The following is a 13,693-nucleotide window of genomic DNA, read 5'->3' as shown; positions in this document are numbered from 1 at the left end:
AACAACCAGATCCTCCTTGTATATTTTTCCAAAGTACTCATAAAATGCTAGTGCTATTCCAGCACTATCACTTTGAACCACATCTGACCTTTCACAGCTGATCTTTTTAATCAAGTTTCTAACCTTATCACTCTTTTCCTTCCAGGCCAGAAGTTTGCTACAGCCTTCCCCATACTCAAAATGTGCTAACTGGCTCGATTCCCACTTTTCCTTACATCTATCCCTTAGAACTCCTGTCAAGCTTGCTTTAAGATTGATTCTTTAATCTCTCACCTTCTCCCCCCTTCATGGCTTCCCAGATTTTTTAAATCTAGAAGCAGCATTGTCCTGACAGGTAAGGAGACTCTCTGGCCCTCATTAGGAGCAGGCCAGCCATAGACGAATGGCATTTGCATCTTAACTGGAAATGGAAATAGAAAGGATTCACAGCACTTCTGAGATGTTCTCCTCGTGCATAGCTCATCAGGAAAAACATTTATTGAACAGCAGCACAAACTCCGACACCGCATAGTAAACTTCCAATCTTCCCAACTCAGGATAGTCCGGTAATACCAACACAGGGAAGTACCGCAGTATTGGTATTTCCCGGGGAAGTATCTCCCTGCACCAGAAATATGTGGTTACTCGTAATGAAGTCTGTTGGAGCAGGACGTTTCTGCAGGATTTTTGACTTCCTTAGCAGATCCCATTTTTGTTGGCTTTTAGAACTATCTGAACTTTACTCCTGCTAATCACAGTTAATGTGCGTGTGCTCTCTCCCTTACATAAAATTGGTATACACTTGATTGGTAAATTTAATTACTTTTAAGTCCCTGGATTGTGGTACTACGTGTACCCAGAGCTTGAAATTAAATGTTACTTGTGCGTTACAGCCCTCATTGTACTACCCACTAAAAGTATCACTGCCAACCATGTCTCAGGGTCAGCCACTGCAGTCTGTGGTGCAGTCTTAAACTAACTGCCATTTTGACCTGGCAAAACAAAACTTTTGACCAGCCTAAACCTTCCTTTTTAATACTTAGAAATCACCCTTAAGCTAGGCCCTAACAACTCATAGGGCAAGATGCATAGTAGTTAAAAAGTAGGCATGTGTACTTAAGTTTTAGATGTCCTGACATTGTTTCGTTCTTCACTGTAGCAAGCCTATCTCTCCCATAGACGTGTACTGGGTTAATTTAACACCTACTTCATAAATGATAACTTCAGTTTGAGAACAAGTTGAAAAATACTTCTTTCACTCATTTTAATTGTAACCTAAAATGCTCTACAATGGTCAAGTCGAATTTTAAGTTACTATTCTAAAAATGCCACTTTTAGAAAGTAGTCATCTTCTGCCTAAACCTAATGTGCCTTTCATCCAGTGTCCAGGGTCACAGGACTGTGAGTGACTGTCCTGTGGTGTGTTGTGCATGTCTTCCAGACTTGGTGACAAAAAGGGCCTTCATTGTGGGGTAGGGTGTTCCTCCCCTGAGAGGAAGGCCTAGGGCGATGTACTCAGCCCTTCCTGAGCTTCAAAGGGTACCCTAAGGGCTGTGCCAACTCCCTTCCTTACTTGGAAGACCTAACTGCCCTGGCACTGACAAATACAGCTCACACCTAGGCCTGCCTGCCTTTGTCCCCTGGACAGATTGGAGCCAACACTAGAAAATGGAGCAGGTTAAACAAAAGGGATACCCCCAACTCAGAGGCTGTCAACCTGGGTATAAGTATGGCACCCTAGGAAAACTCTAATCAGAACACTCCTGGATCTGTGGAAAATTCAGAAGAAGGAAAGCGGAACCTACTTATCTTGAATCCTGGATCCCAAGAAGTGACTCAAAGGGTCAGTTAGTTGACCAGGGAGACCCCTGAATGACAGAGTGTGTCACCTATGGGGGTTGGGGATGTGTAGTGGTTTCCCCTGATGTCCTGGCTTTCCAGGAACTTGTTCAGCCACACTATATAGACCCTAGGCTGAGAGGCCAGTCTCAGAATATCACCACTTATGGTCATGGTGGATGTCTAGGTGCTGACTCAACACTGACATGTGTCAATTGCCTCTGTTGGTTGTTGTCCGTTTGGATAGAGTTTTCCCTGGGTTGTAAACAGAAGTCTGATCTAAGGGGCGAAATGGGCCACATCACCTTGCTGGCCATGGTGGTACTGTCTGCCCACTGGGAAGCATCTGTGAGTAAAGCATGGTCAGGAACAGCAAGAATGGGGTCCACAGATGAGGAAAGGGTTCCTCATGGGGCAGCCCAGTGGATCCCGAGGGTGTTGACAGAGGGTACTAACTAGGTTCAGGGGGGCATAGAAATGACAAGTGCCACTGTAGAAGAGGCCAATTGTCCACGTTCTATCACCTGAATAGGGAAGCCCATCAAGGGTATTGATTACTTTATTCTAGCTTTCAGCTGGAGGAAGTCATTTTGGTCACTTCTGGAGATGTGGAGGATTCAGAAGAAGGACTGCCATGCTGTCTATAGAAAGAACACTGGACCTTCTTGCTTCCTTTGAACACAGGATCCCCAGAGGTGCCTCCAAGGGGCAGTTGGCTGACCTGTTTGAGCTACATGAGTACAACAATCTCACAAAGGCCCTGCAACTGCTCAGCAGACCAGCATCAACTGTACCTGCCTGAGCCCTGCTACTAGCCTTTGCTGGAGTGAGTTCTGAGCCCTAAGAGGTGCCCCACCAGGTCCTGGACCCTTGGCTGTTATCAGTGTGTACTCCTCCTACTCAAGACTGCAACTGCAGGCGTAAGTCCAGATGTTTGGGCACTTCACAACTGCAAGCAGGCTTCTCTTGCCAGGAACAATCACTGTGTTTCTCTCCAATGCGAAGTTCAGGCGGCGATCTGCTCTTCACACCAAAACAGTGATCATCTGAGTTCCCTGCCAATGTGAAGCTCCAGCAGCGACCTGCTCTTCGCTCAGACAGATTCCCTTGTGGTCCCCACCAACACGAAGGTACAGCTGAGGTTCCTTGTGTGGCCTTGAGCTCAGAGAAGGAAAACTTTTCACAGGGATGAACCTGATCCATGTACCTGATCCGCGCGCCATTGAAGTCGGCCTGATCGTGTGATTTTTACCCAGTCCAGCACAACAAGATACCTACGAAGGACGATTTTTGCTTTTGGCGCTATTCTCAACTAAAATTTTAAAATGCACAACTCTGATTCTACCTATTGGATTTATGTATTTTTGATGTCATTTTTAATATTAAACTTTACTCTATTTCTCTGAATTGGTTTGGGATTTTTCTTGTGTTGTAATTTCACTTGATTACTGTTTGAGTGCTGAACAAATATTTTACACACTGCCTCTAAATTAAGTCTGACTGCTTTTGTGTCAATCTACCAGGGGATTACGCACAGGTTTATTTAGTGACTTTTGTGGCTTTTCTTCACAAGGATTGTGTTTGTTACTTGAGTGGGGCTCTCATCTCTCTCAACTAATAACCCAGAAACCTACAAGGTCCTTCTGTATGTAATTTAAATTTTCATTCAGCTCTAGGGGATATTCAAAGCAAAGTTCCAGATGGGTAGGTGCTTATTTACCAATGACATCTGGATAGACGTGGAAAGAAAGATTGGAGGTTAGAAGGATTGGGTTAAGCAACTTCAGGATTTAGCCCGCTTGCACTGTTCAGGAGATTTCGCTGGAATTAAAGCTATGTAGAAAGAATATTTGCATTTGTGAGGTATGATTTTTACTTACTCCAGGGATTTTGGCTTTGTAAATCTTATGAAGTGTACTGACACCATGGTGCCTTGGTGTATCTCATTGATATAATGAGCCTTATGGAGGCCAATATTAAATACAGAAAACAGAGCTGAATACACCCGCTCAATTTTCTCTTGTGATAAGTAATAACCATAGTTAGACTTTTCAATGGAAGCTTTGAGTTTCTCTGTACATTATAAAAACATAAGGAAGCCTTTATATACGATTAATAAACATACACATTTAGAAGTGTACCATGAATCCAAGACCTGAGCACAGCCTGGTAATCTATACCTTTTTGCAAAATAAAAGAGGCAGACAATAGACCCAATTGTTTTTTAGAGTTCATTTTAGTCCAGGTTCCTCAACCATCTTCCTCTTGTACTCCTAATTATCACAATTTGTCTGTACCTTCATACTGTCCTTATTAATGATGTAAAGATTGTCATTGAATTCTCAAACAGCTTGCGGAGGAAATATCTATGTGAGTGATGCAAACCCTACTGGTGTCTTGACCTCACCCAACTACCCCAACAACTATCCCCCCAATGCTGACTGCGTGTGGATCATCACCGTGCCGAACGGCGAAGCGGTGCAGCTGGAGTTCACAGAGCAGTTTTACATCGAACCTTCAGTCAAGTATGTGCAGTTTTTGTTAACTCCTTGTCAGCCATGTGCTGTTTTTAATATTATCTTTATTTCAGAGTGTAGTGCTTACTTTCAAAGCAAGCATTGGTAAAGCCAATTGTTCTCAATTTCACCTTGAATCCTGACTGAAACTTTAAAGAAAACTCTGCTTCAGTAAAAAAAAAAGATTGTTGTTTGCCTACCACTCTTCTATAAGATAAAGAACGTAATGACTTAATGCATGATGATTCAGTTTAGATTTAAGATGTAAAATAGTATGTCATAATTTCCAATGCATGCACTCAATTGGAAGAGGAATAATACACCAAACAGCCAATAGCATCAGGTAAGAGAGAATACTCCTTTCTGTGCATCCAAAATCGATTCTACATATATTTTAAAGAAATGGTAACAATAGATCCTGCAGATAAGCAACTTGAAGGAGCAAGAAACAAATGATTTCCTCGTATTGTGGGAAGTTCGATGAAATAACCATATATTGTAAGGAATATAATATACCTTCTGCCGTGCATCAGATGGATATTGCAAGTCACCTTGGAGTTTGAAGACCTCATAAAGGATCTCAGCTGTTATCCTCATTCCTTCATATGGCCACGGACCTCCTCATTGCCTTGCGATATCATTATAATGAATGGAAGGGGGTACTTTAGCCCATGTATAAAGATACATGTAAAAAAGTAAATTTCCGCCGCTTCTTTCAAGAACAGATATTTCCCAAGCATCTGAATAAAACTCAGTTGCACTGTGGTTTTATGCATCAACTATATGGGAACACATTTTTCTCCTGTTTCATTGAAGGCTAGGCTCCATTCTGTAAAAGCCTCAACCCATTATGTAGAGGTAATAACAATGGATGCAGCTACTGACAGAGACTGTTCGACAGAAGAGAGGCACACCTACTGACACTCATGCACTCTGTATCATAGTGCTGGCAGTGGACTGTGTAACACAGGCAGCCCTACCAATGCTAATCCTCTGAATAGTAAAAGTAAACAAGATGTAATACATGGAATCCTGAATAATTGAAGTGCTGTGTCTCTAGTCATTTGTGATAGCGAAAAGACATAGCTGCTCAACTGTAATATCTTATTACAGTTGTATTGTGATTTCATAATGTCTGCTGTCGGCGTAGCCAAGTGAAAGGCAGGTCACGGAGCATATTTAGAGGTGTACTTTAAATAATGAAAAGTAGACCTGGCTTTTCCTTCTTCTGGTCTGTTCTTTTTTTTTTTTTTTAAATGAACAATGATCTGCAGAAATCAGATATTTATGGCAACATGTTTATTTTTTCACACAATACGTAATTACAGGAAAGATAGACTCAGCATGTTTCTGTGCATTGATGTGTTTAATTTCGCACTACACATTACACTTTTATCCTTCCTGTCCACAACCATTCTATTTCTTTCCTACAAAAAGAGCAATACACTTGAGACGTAAGCAGCTTGTGTGGCAAGGTATTATAAGGAATAAAATACTTCCTGTCATACGTTAAAAGGATATTAAAAATCATCTCAGAGTACAATGAGCTAATAAAGGAACTCATCCTTTCTAGCATTTTGTTGTCCCCTTCTAGCACTTCTCCATTTTAGCTCCAGTTCTAATTTCTAAACTTTCTTTTTTCTGGGCATCGAACTGAGCAAACATGGCTAAGGTCACTGTGGCATACAGGAACCTCTCATTGTACTGTCTGCACATGTTAGGCTGGGCATTCTCTACTATGACTGTTTAAGGGGGACATTTCTGCACAGTGGAGGAGCACAATAAAATGCCATGTCCCTGTAAATGCAAATTAACTCGCAGCATTTTTAAAAAGGAGTAATTATATTATTTGTAAAGGAGCTGTAACTGTGGGTGTTGGTTGTGATGCAGCACACTCAACATCACAGCACTCGAGGGACAAGAAACCACGGGTTTATTTTGAAGGTTGAAAATCATGATTACAGCACCCCGTATCTGAAATTAATTCCACCACCACACAATAGGCCTCTTTAAAAGTGCTGCTCATTCAAGGGCAAGCAATGCTGCACCCAGTGTTACTAGTGTGAGGGTAATGGTACCAGTTTGTTCCATTATTTCAGGGGATCACAGTTTGATCACTTTAACCCAGTATGCAGTGGAGAATACCATTCATGAATGATTGTTTCTGCACTTGTTCTGACATACAAACCCATATTTGCAGGTCTTTAATCAGGGACAAAATCCTCCAGGAATGACCTAGAAGAATCGTTCCTGGTAACACTTACTGAATTCCCACACGCAGAGAGGCTTGGTGTGCTATATGGCATTTTTTGATGTCAGATGAGTCTGTAACTCCCTCTTCCCACTCAAGTGGGAATTCTGTCCTACTAGTAATGAGAATCTTTGTGACCTCAAAAAATATGTTGGGCCCTAATCACAAAAACATTCTTATACCTTTGCCTGCAAGGCTGCTCCATCATTTAGGTGCAGATTTCTGATTTTAAGGAAATCGCAAAGTTTTTCAAAGTATCTCCGGAGTTTTCCAGCAGACACCTGGGAAAATTCAGTAAATTGGTATTTGCAAATATGTTGAGGCACTTCACAGTTTTACATATTGTGCAATTCAGCAAGGGTAAATTCTATCACATTCGTGAACTGGGACTTTCTTTTTGGTCTCGCCAACGATAGTTCATCGAAAACCTATTGTGTACAATACATCCATAGAGTAGGGTTCAGCTCCTTGCTCACGATTGAATGGCTTTCTTGTCTATTTCAGCTCAGTGCTCCTGATTCAAAAAATGTCCTCCCAATTCTTCTTTTTGTCCTGCCTCTAGAACATTGCTGCTTTCCCTTTTTTTGCTTTGTCGAGTTATATCATTCCACTGCTGACAGCAGGGACCCGTTTTTCATTTGTGTTTTAGGACTCCAGTTGAGCTCATTGTTTTCCTCCATCTCTGCTCATCCCACTGTCACACTTTCACCCTTGCACTCTATGTTCCTGCTTCCCACCACAAATCCTGCTCGTCCATTGCTCCCTCGCCCTTCCCTCTTCAGCTTCCACCACCCACTTTACTTTATACTATGCTTTTTTAATTGTTTTGCACGCTGCCAGACCACTCAATTCTATCTATTGTGTGGCTACCCTATGCATACTGTATTTCATTAATAACCATCTAAAAATGGCAGTTGGACATCTTGGAACAGTAAATTATTAAAATGAAATGTTTAACAACAGAAACATTCCAGATCACTGCTGGTGCATAATCATGAAGTTGCATGCATGCAAACAGGTGGTCGGCCATGTTGGAGTGACTTTTCTTTAGACGAAATGCCTAGCATGCATGGATAATCATATTGAGATTGTTTTTCTCATAATGTAAAATAAAAAGCATTCAAGATGGCCTCTGTTTATACACATGAGTGCTGATGTACCACTAGCTGTTTTCGAATGTGGTTTTCATTTTATGTGTTTATTTTATTTTGCATGAAGTCCAGCACAAGTATTGACAAATCCAATTGCTCTACACATGTGCCCAGATTTATAAAAATCTGACGCTGCGCAATGCATCAAGAAGCCTTGCTGTACTGCGTCAAATAAAGAGGGCAGGAATGCTCCATATCTATCAGGATGTGGCCCATTCCTGCTCTCTCCTTGCACTGGCGCACTTGTGGCTTCCTAGTGCCAATGCAGGCACATTTGCAACATGGTGAAAGGGTGCCTGTGTTGTAGTCTGGATTGTTTTTGTGCAGGAAGATAAACCTTCCTGCCCAAAAACAATCTTTAGAGGCCTTTTACTCTTTTTAAGTGTTTTGCTCAATGCAGCACACTTACATACAAGAAACAACGAGGAGAAATAAAGATATTTTTATTCGCTGCACCTCTATCGGGAAGGCATACACTTTGATGCATTCCAGGGTTTTCCAATCTTGGTAAGTCTAGGATTGCACCAAAATACATGGCTGGATGCGTGGGAACACCCACACTCCATCCATGTAATTCCTTCCAGGTGCAGATTAGCACAAAGCAGTGACTTGCGCTTTCTTTTGTTACTCCAGATTCACCAAGCAACTCAGGGTAACCCATTATGGTCTTGTGTGGCTTGTTAAATCTAACTTAAGCATTCTATTGACCTTCCATCACTATAAGGAAATTCCTCTGTTGGGGCGGGAAGTCTTCTGCATGTCTCAGGAGAGAGCGCTTTCCATGCCTTATGCTAATTTCCAGGCAAGACACTTAACAGTTACTGAATGGTTTCTAGATCCCTAACTTAGTGAGCATAACAATCATACAAGTCAACTGAGGGCCTCCCTGTTTATATTTATTTATGTATTTATAAAGTTTTATATAGCGCGAACATGACCCACGAGGGTATCAGAGCGCTTTACAGTCAAGAACATAAATGGATGAGGTGTTATGCACACTTTCAAAAGTGTCAATACGAACATAAGAACTAGCAAAATATAAGAATAACATACATAGAGGACCATGGAACTGCAGGACGTTTTACAATAGACAGTTAGTTAAAATTAGGTGATTGTGCTAGCAAACATATATACATATTAAGACCACAATCGATTCTCAATAGAAATAAAGTGTATAGTAGACCAAGAGGGACCCACCGCCAGCTAAGCGTTACATATCATACAGTTGATGAGCAGTATGAGCTGTGCTAATGGTCAGAAGACTCGACCAATCACATGAGATAGGTAAAGACATTCAGGTCATGAAGATAACTCAGTGACATCCTAGAGTTGAAAATGAAGGCAAGTATTTGTTCATTAGATGTATTTTTACTTCTTTTTTGAAGGCGGTAAGGGAAGTGATTCCACGCACTACTGGAGGTAGGGAGTTCCAAATCTTAGGTGCAATCCCTGAAAAGGCTCTACAGCCGGTTCTCTTCTTGTGGAAGGATTGAGGTTTCAGAAGGAAAGTGTTCGCACTTCGCAGTTGTCTACAACCTCCAGACCTTTCTAACTTTTGAGCCAAGTAGCTGGGTGAATTGTTGTGAATTGCATTGTGTGTCATGCAAGCCACTTTAAGGTGTATGCTTGCCTCGTAAGGTAACCAATTCAGGGCTTTCAAGGTTGGCGAGATGTGAGTATTTCAGAATGTTCCTGCTACCAGTCTGGCCACGGCATTCAGTGCTGCTCCTAGCGGTGCCAGCTTGTAATTAGGAAGACCACAGAGGGTAGTGCTTCCGTAATCTAATCTTGGTAACTCTAAGGCTTGAACTGCCATTTTTAGATCAGCCTGAGGGAGGAAGGGTTTGAGTTTCCTTAATATACTCAACTTATGATTAGCACCCTTGGTGGCGATAGAGATGTGCGACTGCATATTCAAATGTTTGTCTATAGCGATTCCAAGCGATTTTGCTGAGTCAATGATGAGGGGGACACAATCGGAAGAGGTTAGGTGTTTTAACCATAGGTCTAGCTTTGGTGTGTGGCTCGGTGGCGAGATGAGAATGAATTCAGTTTTTTTAGTATTAAGCATGAGGTGGTTGTTTGTGAGCCAGTTTTGTGTTTTCAGTAGAGTATTGTTGAGGGCAATGATGTCTTCTGGAGAGGTGATTTTCAGATATAGCTGGGTGTCATCCGCGTACAGGTGATATAGGATGTTCGCTGAATTTAGAGCGTTCGCCAAAGGCTCCATTAGGAGGTTGAAAAGAATGGGTGATAGGGCAGATCCCTGAGGAACACCCAGGGTGACCACAGAGGGCAGCGAGAGCCCTAGAGCTTGTCTCTGAGCTTGAGGGGGGCAACCATAGTTCACCCCTATTTCGCAGCGAGGGGCTACTGCTCTCTCTCTGCACAGGCTCTGATAGATTGACAGTGGAGGCAGCAATAAATCTGTAATCAGAGATACCTATATCCCTGTGTTCTAATAAGAATGGACAACTAGCCATCCTTCTGATCAAGTGTGCGCAGACTCTCATACCTGTGATCCTGTTGCCTTTGTCTACCTGACTTGTGTTTGAGAGCCCGTGGGTGTGCTCAGGAAGGATGGTGAGTTGAGCCATTGTGTGTAATGTGAGCTGTTCTGCTGGACATTCCAGCTCCCCGTGCCCCTCCCAATTTCTTGGACAGGCCTGGTGGGCTGGGGAAGGACACTCACTCATATCTGTGTTTAGCTGCTCTAATCCTGCTAGGAGGGACCCTTTTTTTGGGAGATGGTCAGGTGCCCCTGGTCTGGAGTTAATTTAAATTCCTCTGTGGGGTACAGCCTGAGCTGGTATGAGGGAAGACACTAGGTCATCCTTTGCATGCTTTGGTCACGCAAGGAACACACCAAAAATGTGCCTTGAGAATGAAGGGGCATCCAGGACTCAAAAGTAGCAGACCATCTGATTGGATCAACCTATCAATCAGAGGTGATAAAAGTCTGGCTTCCTTAGCGGTCAGTTGTGATTCAAGATTGGTCTATGATTCTGAAGAGTCAGCTCACACCGGGTGTACTAGCACTCCGAGCAACCACTACCCTCCTACAGCTAGCCAGTGTCTTCTGAACTAGTGTGACTCCAGTAAACTGTACCAGGACATCAGTCACCTCTGATCAGATCCCTGCTGCCACAAGAGCTGCGTCCTTGCTTGGGAAGGGAGGGCACTTCTGTTTCTTTGGATGGCAGGTTATAGGGCTGATCAAGAACCTTTGACTCCACAGCATATGCTGAAACTATAAGCTGAAACTATATATTTTCAATACAAGGATTGGTATCATGGCTCTAGTGAAAGAGAGCAACCCTGTACAACATTCTCTGTATCCAGGCAGGTCGCTCCCCTCACCGCCACACAGCCGCCCTGTGTGCCCGCTGCTGCTGTCAACAACTAGGTTTGTGCCACCGTTTTGACTGTTTTGACTGTTTTTTGTGACTACTCTGTATATTTCTTGCTTCTGCTGCCTTGCCCCCCTTTGCTTGTGTCTCCTCTGAGCCCCATTTCATCTCGTTTTCCCCATTCTGCCCATATCCCATTGCCTGCTGTGACCCCCCCGCTCCCCTCTCCATGGTAGAGAGAGCTGTTAACAATTAGGTTTTGTGCCAACGTTTTTGATTGTCTTTGACTGCGACCGCTCTGTATATTTCTTGCTTCTGCTGCCTTGCCCCCTTTTGCTTGTGTCTCCTCTGTGCCCCATTTTCCTTGTGTCCCCCGTTCTGCCCGTGTCCCATTGCCTTCTGTAACCCCCACCCGCTCCCCCATCCGTGGTTCCCGCTGCTGCATCCCCTGCCACCCCGCCCACCGGCACACCCCTTTGCCTCCCGCCTCCCAGCTGCTCCTCCCTTCCTCACCCCTCATATGCCTCTGGCACGCCTAAGGCAAGCCTGTCTGTGCCTGCCCCCTACCCCTGGCCCCCGCGAACCCCCCGACATCCACCTCCGCTACGGCTCCAGCACCCTCCACGCACTCAACCCCGAACGCTCATGCACCTGCTGCCTGGCCGCCCGAAGCGCACCCAAGGACCCTTCTCCTGCCGGAACTGCAGCTTCACCAGCATCCGACCTGCCAACCCACCCACCAAAGACCCTAACTCTCTCAGATGCATCCTGCTCAACACCCGCAAACACGCCGTCGAACTCTAGGGCCTACTCGACACCAACGCCCCAGACGTCGCTTTCCTGATGGAGACCTGGCTGAACCCCTCCTCGGCACCCGACATTGCCATAGCAATCCCGGAAGGCTACAAGATCACCCGCAAGGACCGCACCAACGGAGTTGGAGGAGGAATTGCCATCGTCCACAGAAACACTCTCAAAATCTCGACAGACTCCGACGACACCCTCAGCACCGCAGAACACCTGCACTTCCAGATCCACACCGACCCCAACACCACCCTCAGAGGCACCCTCATCTACAGACCCCCCGGACCCCGACCGCAGTTCAGCGACTCCATCGCCGACTTCGTCAGTACTCACGCCCTCGCCTCCACAGACTACATCCTCCTCGGAGACCTGAACTTCCACCTCGAGAACAACAACGACTCCAACTCCGCCACCTTGATCGACAACCTCGCCAATCTTCGGGCTCAGACAACTCGTCACAACACCCACCCACTCTGCCGGCCACACACTGGACCCCATGTTCTCAGCAAGCTCCCATGTCTTCTTCAACCGCACCACCGAACTCCACTGGACCGACCACCGCTGCATCCACTTCACCTTCCGGAAATCCACCACACACCACCGTACCCAGCAGACGCCTCGCCGCAGCTAGACCAAAATCACCGAGGACTAACCACCGCCCTCGCCCAGAGCCCACCCGCAGACCCGACTGACCCCGACGCTGCAGCCCGCAACTTCAGACAATGTATCAACGACTGCGCCAATACCCTCGCCCCGCTCAAGAAACCCCCCAAAACCCACACCAACAAGAGAGCCAGCTGGTTCCCTCGAAGAACTCCAGGTCTCCAAGCGTACCTGCCGAAAACTCTGAAAAACCGGATCTGTGAACAAACACCGGAAAACTACACAGCCCACAAGAACACCACCCGCAGACACCACCACCTCATCAGATATGCCAAAAGGACCTTCTTCAAAGACCGCCTACACAACAACGCACACAACAGCAAAGAGCTCTTCAGCATCGTGAAAGAACTCTCCAACCCCAGCTCCAACACCAATGACATCCATTCCGTCACAAGACCTGTGTGACTCGCTGGCCACCTTCTTCCATCGCAAGATCGCAGACATCCACGACAGCTTTGACGCCATCACCCCCCCCGGCAACTGCCAATACTCCTGCTCCCACGACGACCACCACCCGCACCAACCCCCTGCTCGCCTGGACAAACAACAACGACAGCACCATCAAGATCATGAACACCATCCACTCCGGATCCCCGGAAGACCCCTGCCCACACCACATCTTCAACAAAGCCAGCAGCACCATCGCACCCCATCTCTGGAAAACCATCAACATCTCCTTCGAGACAGCGACCTTCCTGGAGAGCTGGAAGTACGCAGAGATCAACGCCTTACTCAAGAAACCCAAGGCGGACCCCAAGGACCTCAAGAACTTCCGACCCATCTCCCTGCTCCCGGCGAAGGTCATCGAAAAGGCCGTCAACAAACAACTGACCAGCTTCCTCGAAGAAAACAACATCCTGGACCCATCCCAGTCCGGATTCTGCAGCAACCACAGCACCGAAACTGCCCTCATCGCCGCCACCGATGACATCAGGACCCTGCTTGACAATGGAGAAACCACAGCCCTCATCCTCCTGGACCTATCAGCCGCCTTCGACACGGTTTGCCACCACACACTAAGAACATGCCTCCACGACGCCGGAATTCTTGGACTGGACCACCTCTTTTCTCTCAGGCAGAACTCAGAGCGTCCGCCTCCCCCCCTTCCGCTCCAAAGCCATTGAGATCATCTGCGGCATA

The 13,693-nt window shown here is 45.5% G+C and overlaps 1 protein-coding gene across 1 annotated transcript in view; it reads left to right on the top strand.

Annotated features, from left to right (window-relative positions):
- CUBN (cubilin) overlaps positions 1–13,693 on the top strand; it is a 1,289,359-nt gene that overhangs the window by 777,814 nt on the left and 497,852 nt on the right. Inside the window, exon 44 of the mRNA XM_085631507.1 lies at positions 4,169–4,343. Coding sequence (XP_085487633.1) covers positions 4,169–4,343 — 175 coding nt within the window. The remainder of the gene's footprint in view (positions 1–4,168; positions 4,344–13,693) is intronic.

The sequence above is a fragment of the Triturus cristatus genome, chromosome 10 (assembly GCF_964204655.1).
Source record: "Triturus cristatus chromosome 10, aTriCri1.1, whole genome shotgun sequence".
Lineage (NCBI taxonomy): Eukaryota > Metazoa > Chordata > Amphibia > Caudata > Salamandridae > Triturus > Triturus cristatus.
This window is presented reverse-complemented; position numbering and strand designations above follow the sequence as displayed.